At 45.5% G+C, this 16,422-nt stretch overlaps 1 protein-coding gene across 2 annotated transcripts in view; it reads right to left on the bottom strand.

The window, feature by feature from the left end:
- LOC149360361 (uncharacterized) overlaps positions 1–16,422 on the bottom strand; it is a 121,541-nt gene that overhangs the window by 6,364 nt on the left and 98,755 nt on the right. Inside the window, exons 31-35 of one of the 2 annotated variants that reach the window (XM_089572298.1) lie at positions 15,773–15,924; positions 7,466–7,580; positions 5,431–5,613; positions 2,442–2,633; positions 60–133 (exon numbers count right to left, since the gene is read on the bottom strand). In XM_089572298.1, coding sequence (XP_089428424.1) covers positions 60–133; positions 2,442–2,633; positions 5,431–5,613; positions 7,466–7,580; positions 15,773–15,924 — 716 coding nt within the window. The remainder of the gene's footprint in view (positions 1–59; positions 134–2,441; positions 2,634–5,430; positions 5,614–7,465; positions 7,581–15,772; positions 15,925–16,422) is intronic. The other variant, XM_089572299.1, reaches the window with a different exon arrangement.

Below are 16,422 nucleotides of genomic sequence, written 5' to 3'. Positions count from 1 at the left end.
AAAGGCCCTTGATTTGTATGTGTAAAAACAAAATGTTTTAACAAAAGCAATCACCACACCTGTCTCCAAGCAGTGTTTGTGCCGGGTTCTGCCTGCATCAGTGGACTGCCGCTGTCCGCTCTGGAGATTTTCTCTATAAAAAAAAGAATACATATGAAACATCACTACCTTCGGCTCGCAACGATCATAGCATACATGAGAATTCGAGGTTCCACGGGTTCGACACCACGGAGCTGGATGAGATAAAACTGCTGATTAACAGTCTTAAGCAGAGAGCTTCGATGGCAACGATATGAATATCGCGAAGTCTGTCAGGGCTATCACAAAGCCTGAAGATACAACCAAACATTCTAGCATACTGCCGCAAATGTGTAAAAACGCGCTGAGTCAGGTGCTCCGATTTCAAATAACATTTAAGCGTGTCAAAGGATGTTTCATTTCCTTGTGCGCTTCTTATTATGCACACTCCTTTTCAACAGTCCAGAAGAAAATGAAACAGATGGCGATATACCGTCTTTCCAATATCGCTTGCTGTCAGGGCGTAGTTTTTGCATACTATTTCGTTCTTTCTGTGTCCAGTAAAGAGCTTAGAGCAATGCTGCACATGAAAGCCGCACTGCACTCGTGTCCTTCTGAAGGCACCGCTCTGCACGAGGTGGTTGCGTTTTGTCGAGGAGTTTTTTATAAATTAATATTTGTTTATATCTATAAATATAGACGCTTAGACCTGGAATAGAACACATGACCTACAGTCAAACATATAAAGCAAATTTATAACTCATACTAAAAGCTTCTTGTTGTCACTTCTCTGTACTAAGCGCCAGTTCAGACAATTACTGTTGAAGATATCTGATGAGTCATGTGACACTTCTTCAACGTCGTAAGCATACCGACTGCATTCTTAGATCCAGTCAGTAACACCACAGCTAGCAAAACAGCCGAACACGGAAGAAAAAACGCAGATTCACGATCAAAAGTTGAATTTCTTTAGTTCCACTTCATCAAAACTAACTTAAAGACACCACATCGATTTTTACAAATACGATGAAGAAATCTTCCAAAACGCTGCACGTAAAATCTGAAATGTAGAGTTATTTTTTATTTTTGTAATATTCACAAATAGACTGAAGGCTAAATATCTTTCTCTAGAGCTCTTTGGGCTCTTAAAAACTGCCCGTCTGGGCAATCTGAAAAATAAACAATATACCTGGTGGTCTCGAACTCGTTGACGCCATTGATAGATAACACTTATTTAGATTCGAACTTATGATTACGTGCTGCACAGATGAACATGTATTTTATTTATATAGTAAGCATTTTACGGTGAGCTTATGGACTTTTCGTTAAAACAGAAAACACTCTTTTGAGGCCCTTCCACAGATGGTCTAGATAAATTAGTTAAAAGTTCTTTCTTCTTTCCAGACCAAAAAGCGAAAAACCACTACTCTAGTACGTTTGCTTTTTTTTCATTACAGTCTTTTACTTGAAGCAGTAGGAACTGTAAATTACTAGCCGCTAGTGTTTTTTTTTTCGTAATAGCAATGCGGACCACTTAATGGACAAATGAAGTGCAGAAGAAATTCCCCAGTGCACTGCGCATACGCTGTAGCACCGCCGATTATCGGAAAGAGTTTTGGTTTCCATTTATATGGTCTGTCACGTGAAAAAACGTCAGCGCACAAAAACCATCATCACTTTCACTCACATAACAAAGACTGCGCTGCTGTGTCGTGTAAGGCAAACCAACAACCGCAAGAAGCCGCGTGTGATCCAAGAGTAGACGGTTGAGCCGGTGCGTAACTATTCTGTGAGCGCACGTGATTGTGCAGGATGCGTGAACTTTCGTTGCAGGCCGTAGCCCGCGTAAACTCGCACTGATAAATTTGGCGGAAGAATCATGCGCTTATAAAATATTCGCAGAACACACGGGCCTATTTCCTTGTTACAGCATGATTGAATGGCTGACGGCTTGGCCCGAGCACTCCTTCCCGCGCCACTACACAGTACGTTGTCTTCTAGTCCGTCGCAATGTGGTACCAAAACTGAAGAATGAGGAACGGAACATCGCGTGCATTCAAGAGCACAATTTACAAACTACCTTTTCGAAAGGTACACGTTTTTCTCTACTCTCAGGAGGCTTGCGCTTCTTTCTATTCTTCGCCCATAAGCCATTCTTTCTTTCCCACCAACCCGTTTTGGCTATCGAGCCGTTTAGCTTTTTTTTTACAGAACATGCTTAATGTAAGGTTCCAAATCTCATTTCAGTCGCTCAACCAAATAAAATTCAAAGGCCAAACGCATTTGCACTCCAGACATTTACTTCCGCTCAGCGCAATCTACAGAAACTTAGGCATGGAATCTTTGCTTGAGAGAATAAAAGGTTGAAATAAAATTGCAAACCAAAATACTTCTTGATAAAGGCATATGTTTATCTTACTTACCATGCAGAGCCTTTGCACACATAATTCCTTTTGGGGACCACCATCGTCGATACTTGGCGTAGCAAAGAGATTCGGAGCCGACCATCACCGTGATTTGGGCGAGGTCAGAAGACTTCTCACCCTTGGTGTTGGTCAGACTCGAAGCAACAAGGAAGGCAGTCTTTCTCGGCTTGTAAAGTGACGACGGGACTCCTAGTAAAGTAAGCAGGCGTGAAATGTTGTTAGCTTCAATACATAAGCTCCGTGGTATGTTGCCAGGATGAACTGGTGAAGTGCCCTCACCAAACTCACCAAACTTTAAAGCAGTTTAAAGCGCGTTACCAAGATGCTTACTCACTGAAAACCTGATTTGACGTGTGAACTTTGTATATGCGTATATGCCTTGGAGTGGTTCTTCATATATATGGCTCCGTCAACATGAAGGCGACCTCATTTATACACATTTGCTACACAACCTTAAAAGTACGTTCTGATAAAAATGTGGTGTTAAGAACTGATGAAAACGAGAAATATAACTCAAAAAGACCCCAAAAGGCATATGGGACAGTATTCAAAAAATATTGACGGTAAATCTGGCAGCTATTTTAACACGCAGATGCAATAGCTATCCTTGTTCATACAGTGGTTTCTCGTGATGCTGCTGTTAAGAAACTGAAGCTCAAGCCTGCATAAAGGTTCAGTGTTTTATTAGCCCCGTCTACAACAGTGTGACCTGACGGGTGAGTTGGTTTGCATGACAGTGAAAACAACGCGAGATAAAGAAAACAAACCACGTTCTTGTGCGGTCGCGCTGTTTCTTCATAGGGCCGAAGTGACTACTTGCTGCATTAACATCAAAAACAAATTACCACTACTGGTGAACTTAAAAAGACTATATATCGTCTAAAAAGGAAACAGGCTCATGGAAACACAATGTCCGGATATCGTTGCATGGCGGAAATTCTCATCTCGAGATACGAAGGACGTGGAGCAAATGGAGTTGTCAGACAAGCCCGTGCCCTCGAATAAAAAAACAGCGTAAATCTTTGACGTCTGGGGCGACGAAATAAAAATGCTTATAGAAAACGACATCGTCCGACTCCAAAAGTGAACCGAATCTTAAACGCCTCTGAGCCACATGGCTTCATATTGCGCACTCTCTAGGGCACCTGCTTTTATCCCCCAGGCCTCTCGCAGTTGCTCTGGCCTAATTGGAGAACCCGTTTTTTCGCCCGCTCGCTAGTAAACGAGTGATGTTTGGGAAGACGGTTGTCCCTTGGTACACGGATTCCATCGACAGATGAAATTCGAAGCCACGTAACTGCCGCGCGCGTTTGACTTCAGAGAGATGATACTAGACCCTTTCAGACTAAGGGAAGAAACCACTTCAGAGTCCCCAATTAAATAGTCGGTATTAACGCTGCCGGCACGCGCACCAATGGCGGTTATAGTAGCGGTTCTCCTACTCAGCGGGGTCAGGTATGCGTCATTGATTGTGGTGCCATTAAGGCTAAGAAGAGAAAATAAAACTAAATTAATTATGGGGACGCATGTAACCTGAACTGTGATATGGGAGAGCATTCTATTTCACATTTGTCGCAGCTTCAGCTGCAACTTCTTTGTGTGTTTGCGTCAGTTTCTATGCAGCTACCGGTCCATCAACCATCATGTTCTCACTGCTAGGTGTAGCAGCAAATAAGCGCTATTGTTTGCGGCACCGACATTTGCAACCATGCAGAATCAGCTACCTCACTACCTGGTGGGCTGGTTGTTAGACGTCACAAGGCTGCCCAAACTCTCTCGACCAATCATTAATATAATTGCCACCTGCCACGTTGAGAAGGTTGCTCACAGTCCTAAGGCGAGGTTGTCACTGGTCACGATGGGCAGGTTATGATGACTTCACAAGGTCACGTCTCACTTCTCGACCAATCAGTGTGGCACATCAGGGCAGAATATGATTACCTCACGCGATCACATGCCTACCCTGAAAAATAAAAGTTCGTCATATCCAAAGGCGGATATTGCTCCAGACGTGAACTCTCATGATATCACATTAATATTTCGCATGCATGCAGTTCTTCAGCGCAGAGGAATATCGCTTCTCAAGACGTAGGCTGGCGGGAGCTATTTCTTCTCGAATTGCTCGGAAAGAGCAGCCTGGGTCCGACAAGCACCGTCGGTGGGTGTGTTTGAAAGAGCCACATGCCGATGTAGTGGCGCATCGCTTAACCGCCTCGCCACTCCGCCGGTAGTGGTTTGAAACCCGCCGTGATCGATCACTCTAACATATTTCGCGTAGCTGCGCCGGAATTCGAACGGATTGGCGAATCATATCGCACGTAATTTTTTTTTACCACTAATGACGACTAGTACTACTACTACGGCAACGACCACAATGGCTACGCGCTTTGCTCGGGAACTTTCACAATAGTTTCCAGCACTGTAATGAAACGCCTCCTGTTCCGTTCATTTGCTGCGGACGTGATGTTGGGAATAGCGCTAAAGTGAAAATGGTGGTAACGCTAGCAGCCCCCCCCCCCCCTCCACATCGAAGGATGCCGCCATGTTGCGCCAAAGGCAAAGGGGCTTTGCGGCACAAGCTATTCCTGAAAAATAGCTTTTACCCCTGCTGCAAACGCAAGGCACGCCTTAGGTTCTGCGCATATGTGTTAAGATCCGTCAATTGTTTCTCGTGGGCCCCACGTTCTGGGGCCCTTATTTCAGTAGTCTGCATGAAGGGCTGTCTATATGCAATGTGCTAGTCAGAGCGAATGCACTCAGCAATTAGCAAATATAAAATAAGTATGCATATACCCAGACTGACGAGGAACAGTTTTAAAATTCGAATGTAGTTGTTACTAATTTGTCCCACTCAAGTAAACAGCACGTATTTGAATTCATAGAATAAGTTCCACTGCAATATAGTCATATAAATGTTGTAATATTTATATTCATTTGCTTAAGTCTGTTACACGAGCAAAGACAGAAGACCTAAGCTTTACGTCACCTTGAGCAGGCGGTAGGCAAGCGGGAACAACCTCAGCCGTTTGTGTGAAATCCTCGTCGAGTTCCAAGAGGGCGATGTCGTGCACTTGGTCCCGATTGAGAATATAGCTCTCATGCAGCACCATACGCTTGACGGATGACTCCACTAGTCTGCTTCCATTATGGGCCTTTGCAGCTGCCGACTCTGGGAGCCAATAGTAGAGGACGCTCACGGTCATACATATATACTTAGGAAATTATTCGGCGTGTCGCAGATCGTTATGGCGCACTTGAAAAACACTTCGCAGAAAAGTGCTCTTTTAGTCCAACGGAAATGCTAGAGCCCATAGTCTTGATAGCTTGTGCATTCTGGGGTGTTTTTAAAAGCAGCCGCATGCCGCAGCCACAGCCAACTGTGCATGAAAGCATTGCGTATTTTCAGAAAAACGATTACTCAAGTGGACGAAAAAATGTCTGTTGTACGGTTTACACAGCGGTGCTCTCGTACGCGTTTTCCCGGAACACACTGCTGAACAAGGAAAAATGGCGTTCATAAACTTTTTGCGGTGATAACGAACTTAGTCGAAGTAATAAGTAGTGCAGTAGAAGTACTTTTAATTTCTTATCACCAGTTTCAGCATACTAATGAGTCTCGTTCCAGAATGGCAAAGCAAGCACCGAAAATGTTTTGATGTTCGCAAATGTTGAGTTTCTGAGACGTCTACTAAAGCAAATGCATCACATTTTTTTCGACAAGTTTTCTCTGGATAATGTATAAAATATTTTTCCAACCCCTCGAGAGAGTACATCGCGACATTTATAACGTCCGAAAGAGTAAAACAAGCCCTACATTAGAATCAATGGTCTATTAAAATGCCTTAAAATCACGCCACCTGGAAGCAGTTACAAGTAAAAAATGAGAGCGAAAAAAATCTGATAGGCCGCCCATTATATTCGTGTCATTTAATTAGAAATGTAAAACCGCAGTATACATTGTTTGGCAGTTTTAAAACAAAATTATTACGACCGAAGTTTCTAGTCGTTTCTTTCAAAAGAGACCTCATTTCTGCAACTGTTAAGGTCTTCTAATTTTTATATTATGTGTTAGGTTGAAGGGTAAAAATTACCTACTGGTGCAATAAAATGCTCCCTTGACGGATTTCAAGGAAAAATTGAATTAAAGCTATAATCAATCACATAGATTACCTTCTGAGGGCACCTGCCTGTGCTTGCCCATATTAATTATGGCAGCGCTTAGTTCTCTATTTTCAGGCTATCTCGAAGACAGTAAACGCAAATCGGAGTGCACTTGTAAATACTATATCCAACTGCTAAATACTAAAGAACTCTAAGGTGTTTCAATACAAAATAATAGCGCGCACAATGGTTAGTGTCATTACTGCGTCTAGCAACTACTTCAGGGCACCTGGCGACTAGGGCTGAATTGATGCTTAAACCTGAATCATTGCTGCCAAGGCACGTAGCGTGATAAGGCTGCGGCCGTCGCCGAATAGTCTGAGTGATCGGGATTCGAAGCTGCTCATTTTTCGATGGTGGTGGCTAGAATACCGCTCATGGATGAAGCTTTTTCTTCTAGATAACGTTACCATGATGGCGATACGACGCTCCAGTTGGCACCCCTCTGGCCGCTATTGAAGGAAGTGGCGCTCCCGTCTGTATTTACTGGACAAGGCTGCAGTGGTAAGTTTTCTAGCTGAGGCACAGTGCTGTACTATGCAGATCCACGACGAATTGAAACAGGTATTTTAGGCAATTGCAACTGCTGATTAACAACAGCACACGGTGAGAGGAAGCCTCAGAGTTTAATTTTCACAACCATGTGAATAAAGAATCGAGCAGCCAGATACGATGGAAAATGTACAGCAGTAGTAACGCCCGAATGAGGCGCTTGAAATTTATTCCTCGCGAACATTCGAGAAGTGCCACATTGAAAACGTACCTAATAGTAATTATCGGGGAGGTCACTCGCGCAGTTAGCGGCGCTTAATCAACGGTATGCATGCAAGGTTAGGAGTAGGAAATTAGTACTTCCTCACCTGCCCGTATCTCGAGGTCACCTGGTGTCACTGCTGTGCTGTTCAATAATGAGACTAAACAGCTGGCAGACGTCAGGACCCACCTATTCGCTACGAGACTTCCACCACAAGTTGCCTGAAAGAAGGAAGCAGAATTAATCGGCCATAATCTTTATTATTGTCCTACACTAGTTTTCATGAGCGCTTTGGCATTTTCCGCATTGATTCAGCAGTTTCAGGTGTAGTGACGTTGCATAGAGCTTAAGATCTATGAAGGAAGCTATTGTCGACACTTCCGCTTTTCTGAGTTTTACAGCGGAGGCTATCGATCTATATGTGACGTACGCTCGCAGTTTCGTGTCCGGTGTTGCAATAGAAAACTGCAGTTCATCCTAGCAGTCACGCCGAGAAGCACTCAACGAGAAGGAGCGCAGGTCTGTCTGATAAAGCCAGCTTGCGCACAAACGCTGCCGCACGTGCTTAGGAGTGGAAAGAAATAAAAAAAGCAATAAACACCCGGACCGCAATCCCAGGGGTGTAAACTATAACAACGGCTTTGGGGACCGCATGCCCCAGACCTCTCAACTAGCAGAAACATTACTGTTTCATTGGGTATGTCACGCATTATGCATGAGCTGATTCTTGCAAAAAGTCCGCAAGTTTTTTAGGTTTTTCTTTCTAAAATCTAATGCACCATATAAATGAGGTTTACTTTTGACACTATGCCAGTTAAGAGGTACAGAAAGGAATAAGAACAAGGCGAACGCAGACTCAACACACTGAACGTGGCTATTGAGTAAAACAAAGTGGGAAGGGTTTCATGCAGTTGAGCCAAGTAGTCGAGCGAAAAAGAGTTCATTCTCCATCTGGAGGGCACAATTCAGCTACGCCTAAACGGTGTGACGAGATGACTTTGGTGGGTGAAAGCCTAACGTTGGTGGGTGAAGAATTAACAAAAATCTTAACATTCATACCTAGCGGCGAGTTATTGTCGCAGTCGTGCATCGGTTAAGTAATGCGCCATTGCACTGGCAGGTGGCTGTTTATTATCAGAGCTACCGGAAGCGATTGGGCGATCCATGTTGCTATTCCTGAGCAAACTCTGGCGTCCAGTCATTAATTTAACTTCCACCTGCCACCTACCGCACATGGCTACCGCTGGCGCGAAGTTCCTCCGAACTAACTCGAACTTACTCGAGTAAATCGGGAGAGCTCGGGTTAATGCGGAGCACAAGACAATACAAAAGAATCTCGCCAGGGGTTGCACGTTTGGATTAGTGCTTTCGCACTAATTATAGAACGTAGCTGGGGGTAGCCACATCCCATGCCAACCCAATAGTGCGGCAGGTGAGGCTGTGTCGTGCGTGACGCCGTCCCTCCGCGACGAGTAAACGAGGCGAAGACTAAGGGGGCCGGGAGAGGGTGCGTTGCAGGAGGGACGGCGAACTTTTAGCCACAGTTATTGCGCCTTTTTATGCCTCAAAGGAATTATCACGCAAATTATCAAAGCGATTCCCACAGCTATTGCTGCGCAGTATAATACGTGCACCGTATTCCGTACGTATTCCGTGTTTATTCCGTACGTAGACTTCTTTATTTAAAGATGTATTCTGGGCGGACTAGGGAAAACGGAGCTGGCAGCCAAGTGAACGTCCTTCGCACGTTTTCAGCGTCGTCCACTTCTACTGCGGTTCCTCTTCTACAGCGGCGACGGCGGTTGGTGTGTGGAGCATGACAATATCCCCGGTGGCAAAGGAAGCTTGCCCTCGAGCCAGTCAGGTTTGCCGACGGTGGCAGCTTTTGAGACGAGCCCCATGGACTAATTGGGTAGTATTGTGAGAGCGGTGTCTGTCTGCGGTAACTTTGGCAAGGAGGTAGTCGACATACCTCAATCTACTCAGAATGACTAAGGAGCCAGAACACTTGAACAAAAACTTCTGGTACAGACCGAACTTGCGCAATGGCGTCCAAAGCCACACGAAATCTCCCGGAGCTTATGTGGTCCCAACGTGACGCTCGTCCTAGTGGTCTTTCGAGCGGAGTTGAGAAGAAAATTGCGCAAGCGAACCAGTCGTCGAGCTTCTTCAGCGTGACATAACAACTGATTGGTGGAAAGGCCTTCTTGCAGCGAGAAGGGGAAGCTATTGTCCAGAAAAAAGCGCCGCATCTGGACGTAAAGCAGGTTGAAAGGGGAATGAATACCCTATGACCTCATGCTTTGCCGTGTATGCGCAGGTCACGAATGGTAACACGGCATCACAGTTCCGGTGATCCGAAGCAACATACATAGCATGTTGGTGAGGGTGCGGTTTGTGCGCTGTAAGACCGTTCGTCTGGGAGCGGTAAGGCCTGGAGCGGCGGTAGCTTGAGCAGCACAGCCGAAGTAGCTCTTCGACGACGGCAATAAACTTCCTGCCACGGTCACTGATGATAACAAGGGGCGCACCATGGCAGCGAATAATAGAGTGCAGCATAAAACACGACACTTCACTTGCCTTTTTTCATACAAGCTCTGCAGTTTCCACGTATCGCGTGAAAAAAATCTGCATAGACTTATAACCCAGTGGCGCCGTTCTGAAGACTTGAGAAAGGGGCCGAGAAGTTCGACACCGACGTTTTCAAAGGGCGTGGATGGTGGCTTGACCGGCTGTAGAAGGCCTGCAGGACGAGCTGTGCGAGGTTCTAGACGTTGACAGAGGCCGCAGCCTGCGGCGTATTGTTGACTTGTCATAGGTTTGGCCTATAGAAGCGCTTAAGAAGTCTGTGCAGTGTACGGGAGTAACCAAGGTGACCCGAAGTGATGTCGTCGTCTGTGGCATGAAGCACTTCTTTTGAGGATATTTTCTGGGACAACGAGAAGCATGGAGGCCACACCGACCGAGTAGTTCTTCTTGTACAGGATTCCGTTTTGAACGATAATGGCGTACACGATGCTCCCGTATGAACAGCAGTAAGAAAATATCACAAAGCGAAGTGATTTTGTTTCTCGCGCCGAAAGGCCTGTTTATCTGGGAATGGTGGGGAGAGCGAAGCTCAACACCCATCGAAGTCCTCCTCCCTGCTAGATGTAGGTGGCAACGAATGGCGCGGCAATCAGTCGGCATCGCTGTAGCGGCGGCCACTTTTGTAGGCGACAGAAAAGTCGTGTTGCTGCAGGCGCAGAGGCCAACGCGACACATAACCAGACGGATGGGGCAGGCCTATCAGCCATCATAGAGAACGATCATCGGTCACGATTGTAAACGAACGCCCATACTTGTACGGGCGGAACTTGTGGACAGAAAAGACCACCGCCAGACGTTCCCAGACATACGCACTGACATAGGCAATAATGTGTTCGTTGCCAGTGTGAATCTGGACTAGCGCCAACACAAGGCCGACGTCACTGGCATCAGTGTGGACCTCTGTGGCAGCGGTAGGATGAAAGTGGCGCAAAAGGAATGCTGAGGTCAGAGCAAATTTCAACTGGTTGAAAGAAGAATCGCATTCGGGGGTCCACGCGAACTGCGAGTTCTTGTGCATAAGAGACGTGAGGGGCTGTGCAAGGTGCACAGAACCGGGAATAAAGTGGCGGAATTAAGACGACAGTCTGATGAAACTCCAAAGGTACTCAAGTAAAACTCAAGTACTCAAGGTACTCAAGTAAGCTGAACAAAAAGAGAAAATGAAACTCCGAAGGCCATTTAGGGTTTATGGTTTTTCAAAATCCGCAACTGTGGCGAGGCTTTACGCATCGGGGCTGATTCCGTCCTTATCCACGAGGAATAACGAGAGTTTGCCGGTCCCTGAAGAGGCAGTTATCACAATTTCAGATGAGTCCAGCCTTGCTGTTGCAGTTGATAACGATACCGAAGTGTTCATTGTCCTCTTGAAAGGTCTCGCCAAAGATTACTGCGTCATCCAAATGGCACATGCCCATGTCCATTTTAATCCACGGAGAATTGTATTCATGAAAAGCTCGAACGTCGGAGGTGCACTACAGAGCCTGAACGGCATGACGTTGAATTCAAAGAGGCCGTCGGGATTCAGGAACGTGGTTTTCTCTAGGTTGATGGGTGCATATATGTATTTGCCAATACCCAGGTCGTAGATCAACGCACGAAAAGTATGATGCCGAATGCAGACAACAAACAGCGTCATCAAAGTGTGGTAATAGGTACACGTCCTTATTTGTGACCGCATTCAAGCGACGATAATCGACAGAAAATCGCCAAGACTCCCGAATGACTCCTTTCTGCAGCATCTATTGAACCTTATCGTGAATGATTTTGCGCTCAGCCACCGAAACTCAGTACGTTTTCTGGCGAATGTGACTGGCATTCCCAGTATTAATTTTGTGTTCCATGCCAGAGAATTGGAGAGAGGAAGTAAATGCGGTCCGGATAAAGTCGAACACGTGGGCATGAAGCGCGCGAATGGCTTGCAATGCAAGCCGCTCGGTAGGGGGGAGTGACTTGTACATCTGTTGCCACTGAGCAGAATAGCCCCGGCGGCTCGGATACGGCTCGGGGGCAATCGGAAATGGCCGAGACAGTGTCGGTTACACAGTTATTAACACCCATGGTAAATTTTGTGGTAATAAAATTTATTTATCCAGAATTGCTTGGTATGCCGCTACGTTATGCTAGATACTATGAGTCCCAAAAGTAGTCATCTACGAATGCCAATCTGTTATCAGGAATTTAAGACTCTGCTAGTTAGCGGCCTAAGCCTTGCGGTCTATGCCGCAGCAATGGGAGATTATTTTTTTGGAACAAAAGGCGTATGTTTAACTAACTGAGGCTTATTAATGAATTTCAGTTGTAGATGACCTCCCGCACACGTGAAAAGAATCGGCGTCTCAATGCCTCACCTCACGGGTGGTCTAAAACTTTTCCAGGGCTAAACATTTGGCCTTTATGGGAACGAAAAAAATATAGAGCTCTTTTGAGGGACCAAAACACCATTATTCAAGAATTTGCTCCTCAAATTACTTGCTTCAGGGGCTTTAAATAGTACAGGGGTTGGGCCTGCCATTAGCAATGCCCTGGTTGTCGAATAAAGAGAAAGGTTATCGAGTAATAAAATTTTCACAACACGGTGCCCTATTTTACGCCTGCACTACTATAAGACAATGCATTTACAGGCACATGGTCGCTCCGCTCTAGCCGATTGTTTTAAAATTATACCATTGACATGAAAAACCTCTAAACTCAAACCTTCCCTAATGCTGTGTATTTCTATTACACAAAAATACAGCCGTAAGTTTATTTTACTAAAACAAGTGAACTGAACACCTCGCCTGAATTCAGAGTAACGTATCAAAGAACTAAGGAGACAGCCTTCCTCATGCTGGTCAGTCTCTTCAAGGGTGATACGATTCGGACGGTGCTCAACATCGAGACTGTTTCAGCGCGGTATTAAAACAGTTTTGGGAGGCCTCAAGTGGTAAATTTGTTTCGCCTACATAGTAAGCTTGGTCGTCTTTGCGTTAAAGTTCACATTTCCATTCAAACGCCGATTGTTCTCCGGCTTACACAATCGGCAACTCTTGAACTTCTTAACGAAGAATACTGGCTGTCCTCAAGAAATCCTTACGAACATTTGAGTATAAAATTTTTTCATGCTTTCCGCATGGTTACGCGCCAGAAAATCAATGGATGCATGCCCGCCTTTATAGTGTGCAGCGGCGCAACAAACAAAACAGGTTCGGTTATGGTGTGTGAGCTTAGGCAGCAATTCCTCGTTGAAAGCTTAGAAAAAAACTATTACGGTGTTAATTACACTTGTCAATATCCTTCGACGAAAAAAAGAAACGGGTCACGAACTCGTTTCTGGCGTACCAACGTGATCCCTGCGGCATACGCGCAAAACCAAAAGTTGCATACTGCACGCATTCGAAACAGTTCGCTCTTGTTCAGGTGCCGTTTACGTCACGGATAAAATTAGCAGTCTCTGGCATGCTGTTCAGACAAGTGCTGAAAGGAACGCCACCCATAATTTTTAGCCGCTCTCATAAGCGGACTTCGCGTAATAAGCGGTCGGCAATGCCCGAAATTCCTCATATGAATTTCCTTTGAATCCGCGCACATGAATTCCATCCCGCGCCGCAATTTATTTATTAATTTGTGCATTTATAAAGAGTTTTATTAAACACACCCTCAGGAACACTAGAAAAAAAATTGGAGGGTTAAGCTCCGCCTTAACGGTACGACGCGATAGCGTATTTCGTTAATTCCTATATATGCAGAAGGTCATTCTCTACTTTACGTTCACAGTTCCCTGGGAGTCCACATACCCCTCCTGGTGCAGTGGTGCAGCGGTTAAGTGATGCGACACTGCCATGCGTTGGCAGGTGCTCCCAGCGGTGGTCCTTGTGGGGCGCAGGTTGCTTTCCCCGAGCGAGCAATGATCAATATAACTGCCACCTGCCACGGTGGGCAGTTTTTTCACTATCCTGTGAGCAGGTTGGGACGATGCCGCAAGGTCACATGACCTAGGTGGCCCACCTTCCACCTAGGCCACTTTCTGAGGACCACCTGCTATAGCCATGATCGTGATTTATCGATTACAACATCAACCCCGGATTTTCTGGTGAACGGGGTCTCTAAAGCTATCATATAGAAAGGGGGAGGGGCGTGATAATTGATACACTAACAGTGAATACATGACATGAGACAACTGGTCTATTCAGAATGTATAGCTGCATATAATGTGTCAAAATCATTATTGAACGTAACCATACCAGGAAGGTATTTCCGGTGTTTAATATCTAAAAACAGAAATCATAAAATGAACTAGTTAGGCCTGCAAAACACTAAGTAGTTCTTTAATGAATGAGCAGTGCTCAGAGAAGCATGGCGAGTCTGTCCAAATAGGAAAGTAGAAGGGCTATTATACAGTTTGAAGACGTACTCAAGTAAAGAAACGCCTGTTTGGTGCTGAAGTGCTTGAAAGTTCAGAGCGTTCCGGAGAAGTGCAATATTGTCTCCCGTATAGTTTCATCGTACGAAACTCGTCGCATAATTCTGTAGTGCTTACAGTACTCGCGGTAAATAAACCTGACGGGGATTTCTAATGATGGAGACATGTTGTAACTGCCGTTGTACTAGAGTTTTGTACGCCACCTATCGAAGCACTGCCGACTTCAGTGCTTTGTACTTTGTACAGCATAAAAGCCTCGCTGGCGCGAACACCCGGCAATCGTCCTCCACCAGCCGCCTCTCTTCCCCTCCACTTGTGCAAGAGAGGAGAAAAGGCAGGACTATCAGTAACTTAGCATATGAAAATGAGTAACACTCACGCAGCAAAAAGAAATAAAAAATAACAATAGGTTCAAAAGCGCAATATAATTGAGAATAGAAACAGAAATATAACGGATTAGCCAGTCAAAGCAAAACACTATCCGGTTTCCTCGGCATCAAAACAATCAATCGCAGCTAAATAATTTGTCCTCAGCGATATAGCTACGAGAGCGGTAATGGATACTTTAGCTCCCCGGCTTCTCATTAAGGGGGTGTCTTTGTGGTTGGTTCGCTTCATCAAATGTTTTTCTTTCCGGCGATGGAGAACTGACACATGTATCGTACTCTGCGAATGCGGTCTGCGGGAACAGTTGTCATGATGATGACAATGAATTTTTATGGCGCAAGGGCGTGCGCGGCCGCCAATGAGCGCCTTGGCACAAAGTATTTTCGTTTTTGCTCAAGGTGGAGTCAAAGATCCATTCCCAAAACATTTCCCCCTGATTAAGCAGAGCACAAGGCCAGGGGAAGCTTGTACCCATTCTATCACCGGTGGATACGAGGCGTCACTGGGGATCGAACCCCACACCTGCCGCATGAGGACATGCCGCAAGTGCTAACCCTATCAGATCTCATGAAACCCATAGGACGAGATCGCTCGGGTAAGATCACATTAAAAGCAACACAAATAGTGGCTGCACCCCACGAGAAAGTGGTCTTACAGTTGGAGGCAGTCTTTGCTTGAACTTGTTTCCCACTTAGGTGAGCGTGAGATTGGTTGAATGACCGTTGAGAGAAATATTGTGAGACGTGAAAGGGAGTTACAAAACGCGAAGCTGCAGTGTCAACGAAGCAACGCGGACAGCGTGTTCAGCACGCCGAACTCGCCTTGTCTGCAGAAATGCATTTACTGAAACGCGGCAGTGGTAATAAAAACAGGTAAAGAAATTTAAATGCAATAACATACGCAAGTGGGAAGAAGCCGGTGGATGAACGTTGTCAGAAAAAAAAAAACAGGGAAAGCAAGCATGCAAAGTCGCCGGGACATTACATCGTGACGTCGAGAAGCGAAACTCTATTCCAATGAAGAATTTGAAATACGTACGCCCTCAGGTTCTTGGTTGCGGCTTATCTTGACCGTCCACGGCCACGGGGAAGCTCCAGAAGCGCCACCATTGAGGCTAGTGGGCGTCCGGTTGTCCGTATTTAATCCGGTAGGTGCACCATGATATGCACTGATGCCGCACGCCTCGTGGTCTGAGCAGAGAAGGTGTAACGGCGTGCACCGCTCGTATGAAGATACTATGGCGCACTAGACAGCACGGCTGCGCGAAACTGTAATAAACAACGTTCGGCTGAAGTCACCCATGGAGAGCTTCCCCTGCCTTCAGACATAGAGGGCATTCTCTGGGCATCGGTTTATGTAATCAATAAATTCTAGTACATCGTACACAATAAGTTTTGTAACTTCAGCGCGTAAGAAAAACTTTACAAAGAGCTTTCATATAGGGTCTCACGCCGCAGATCTATTTTTAAATGGTGTTTTTAATTAAAAAGTTGTAAGTCCTCTGTATTGAAATCTTGTTTGCTTTCATTAACCTGAATTCTATTGTAACCTGAATTCTATTCTATTGTCTCCACTGTATTCAACCACTTAAGAAAACAGGACCCGTGTCTGCACATGAACGGGGGAACAAATCACCTTCCTACTGAAGCCGATAAAATATCTATCCAACTGGTTCAACCTGCTGTTAT

This window comes from Amblyomma mixtum, chromosome 2 (assembly GCF_055824585.1).
Source record: "Amblyomma mixtum isolate Tamu chromosome 2, ASM5582458v1, whole genome shotgun sequence".
In the NCBI taxonomy this organism is placed as follows: domain Eukaryota; kingdom Metazoa; phylum Arthropoda; class Arachnida; order Ixodida; family Ixodidae; genus Amblyomma; species Amblyomma mixtum.
This window is presented reverse-complemented; position numbering and strand designations above follow the sequence as displayed.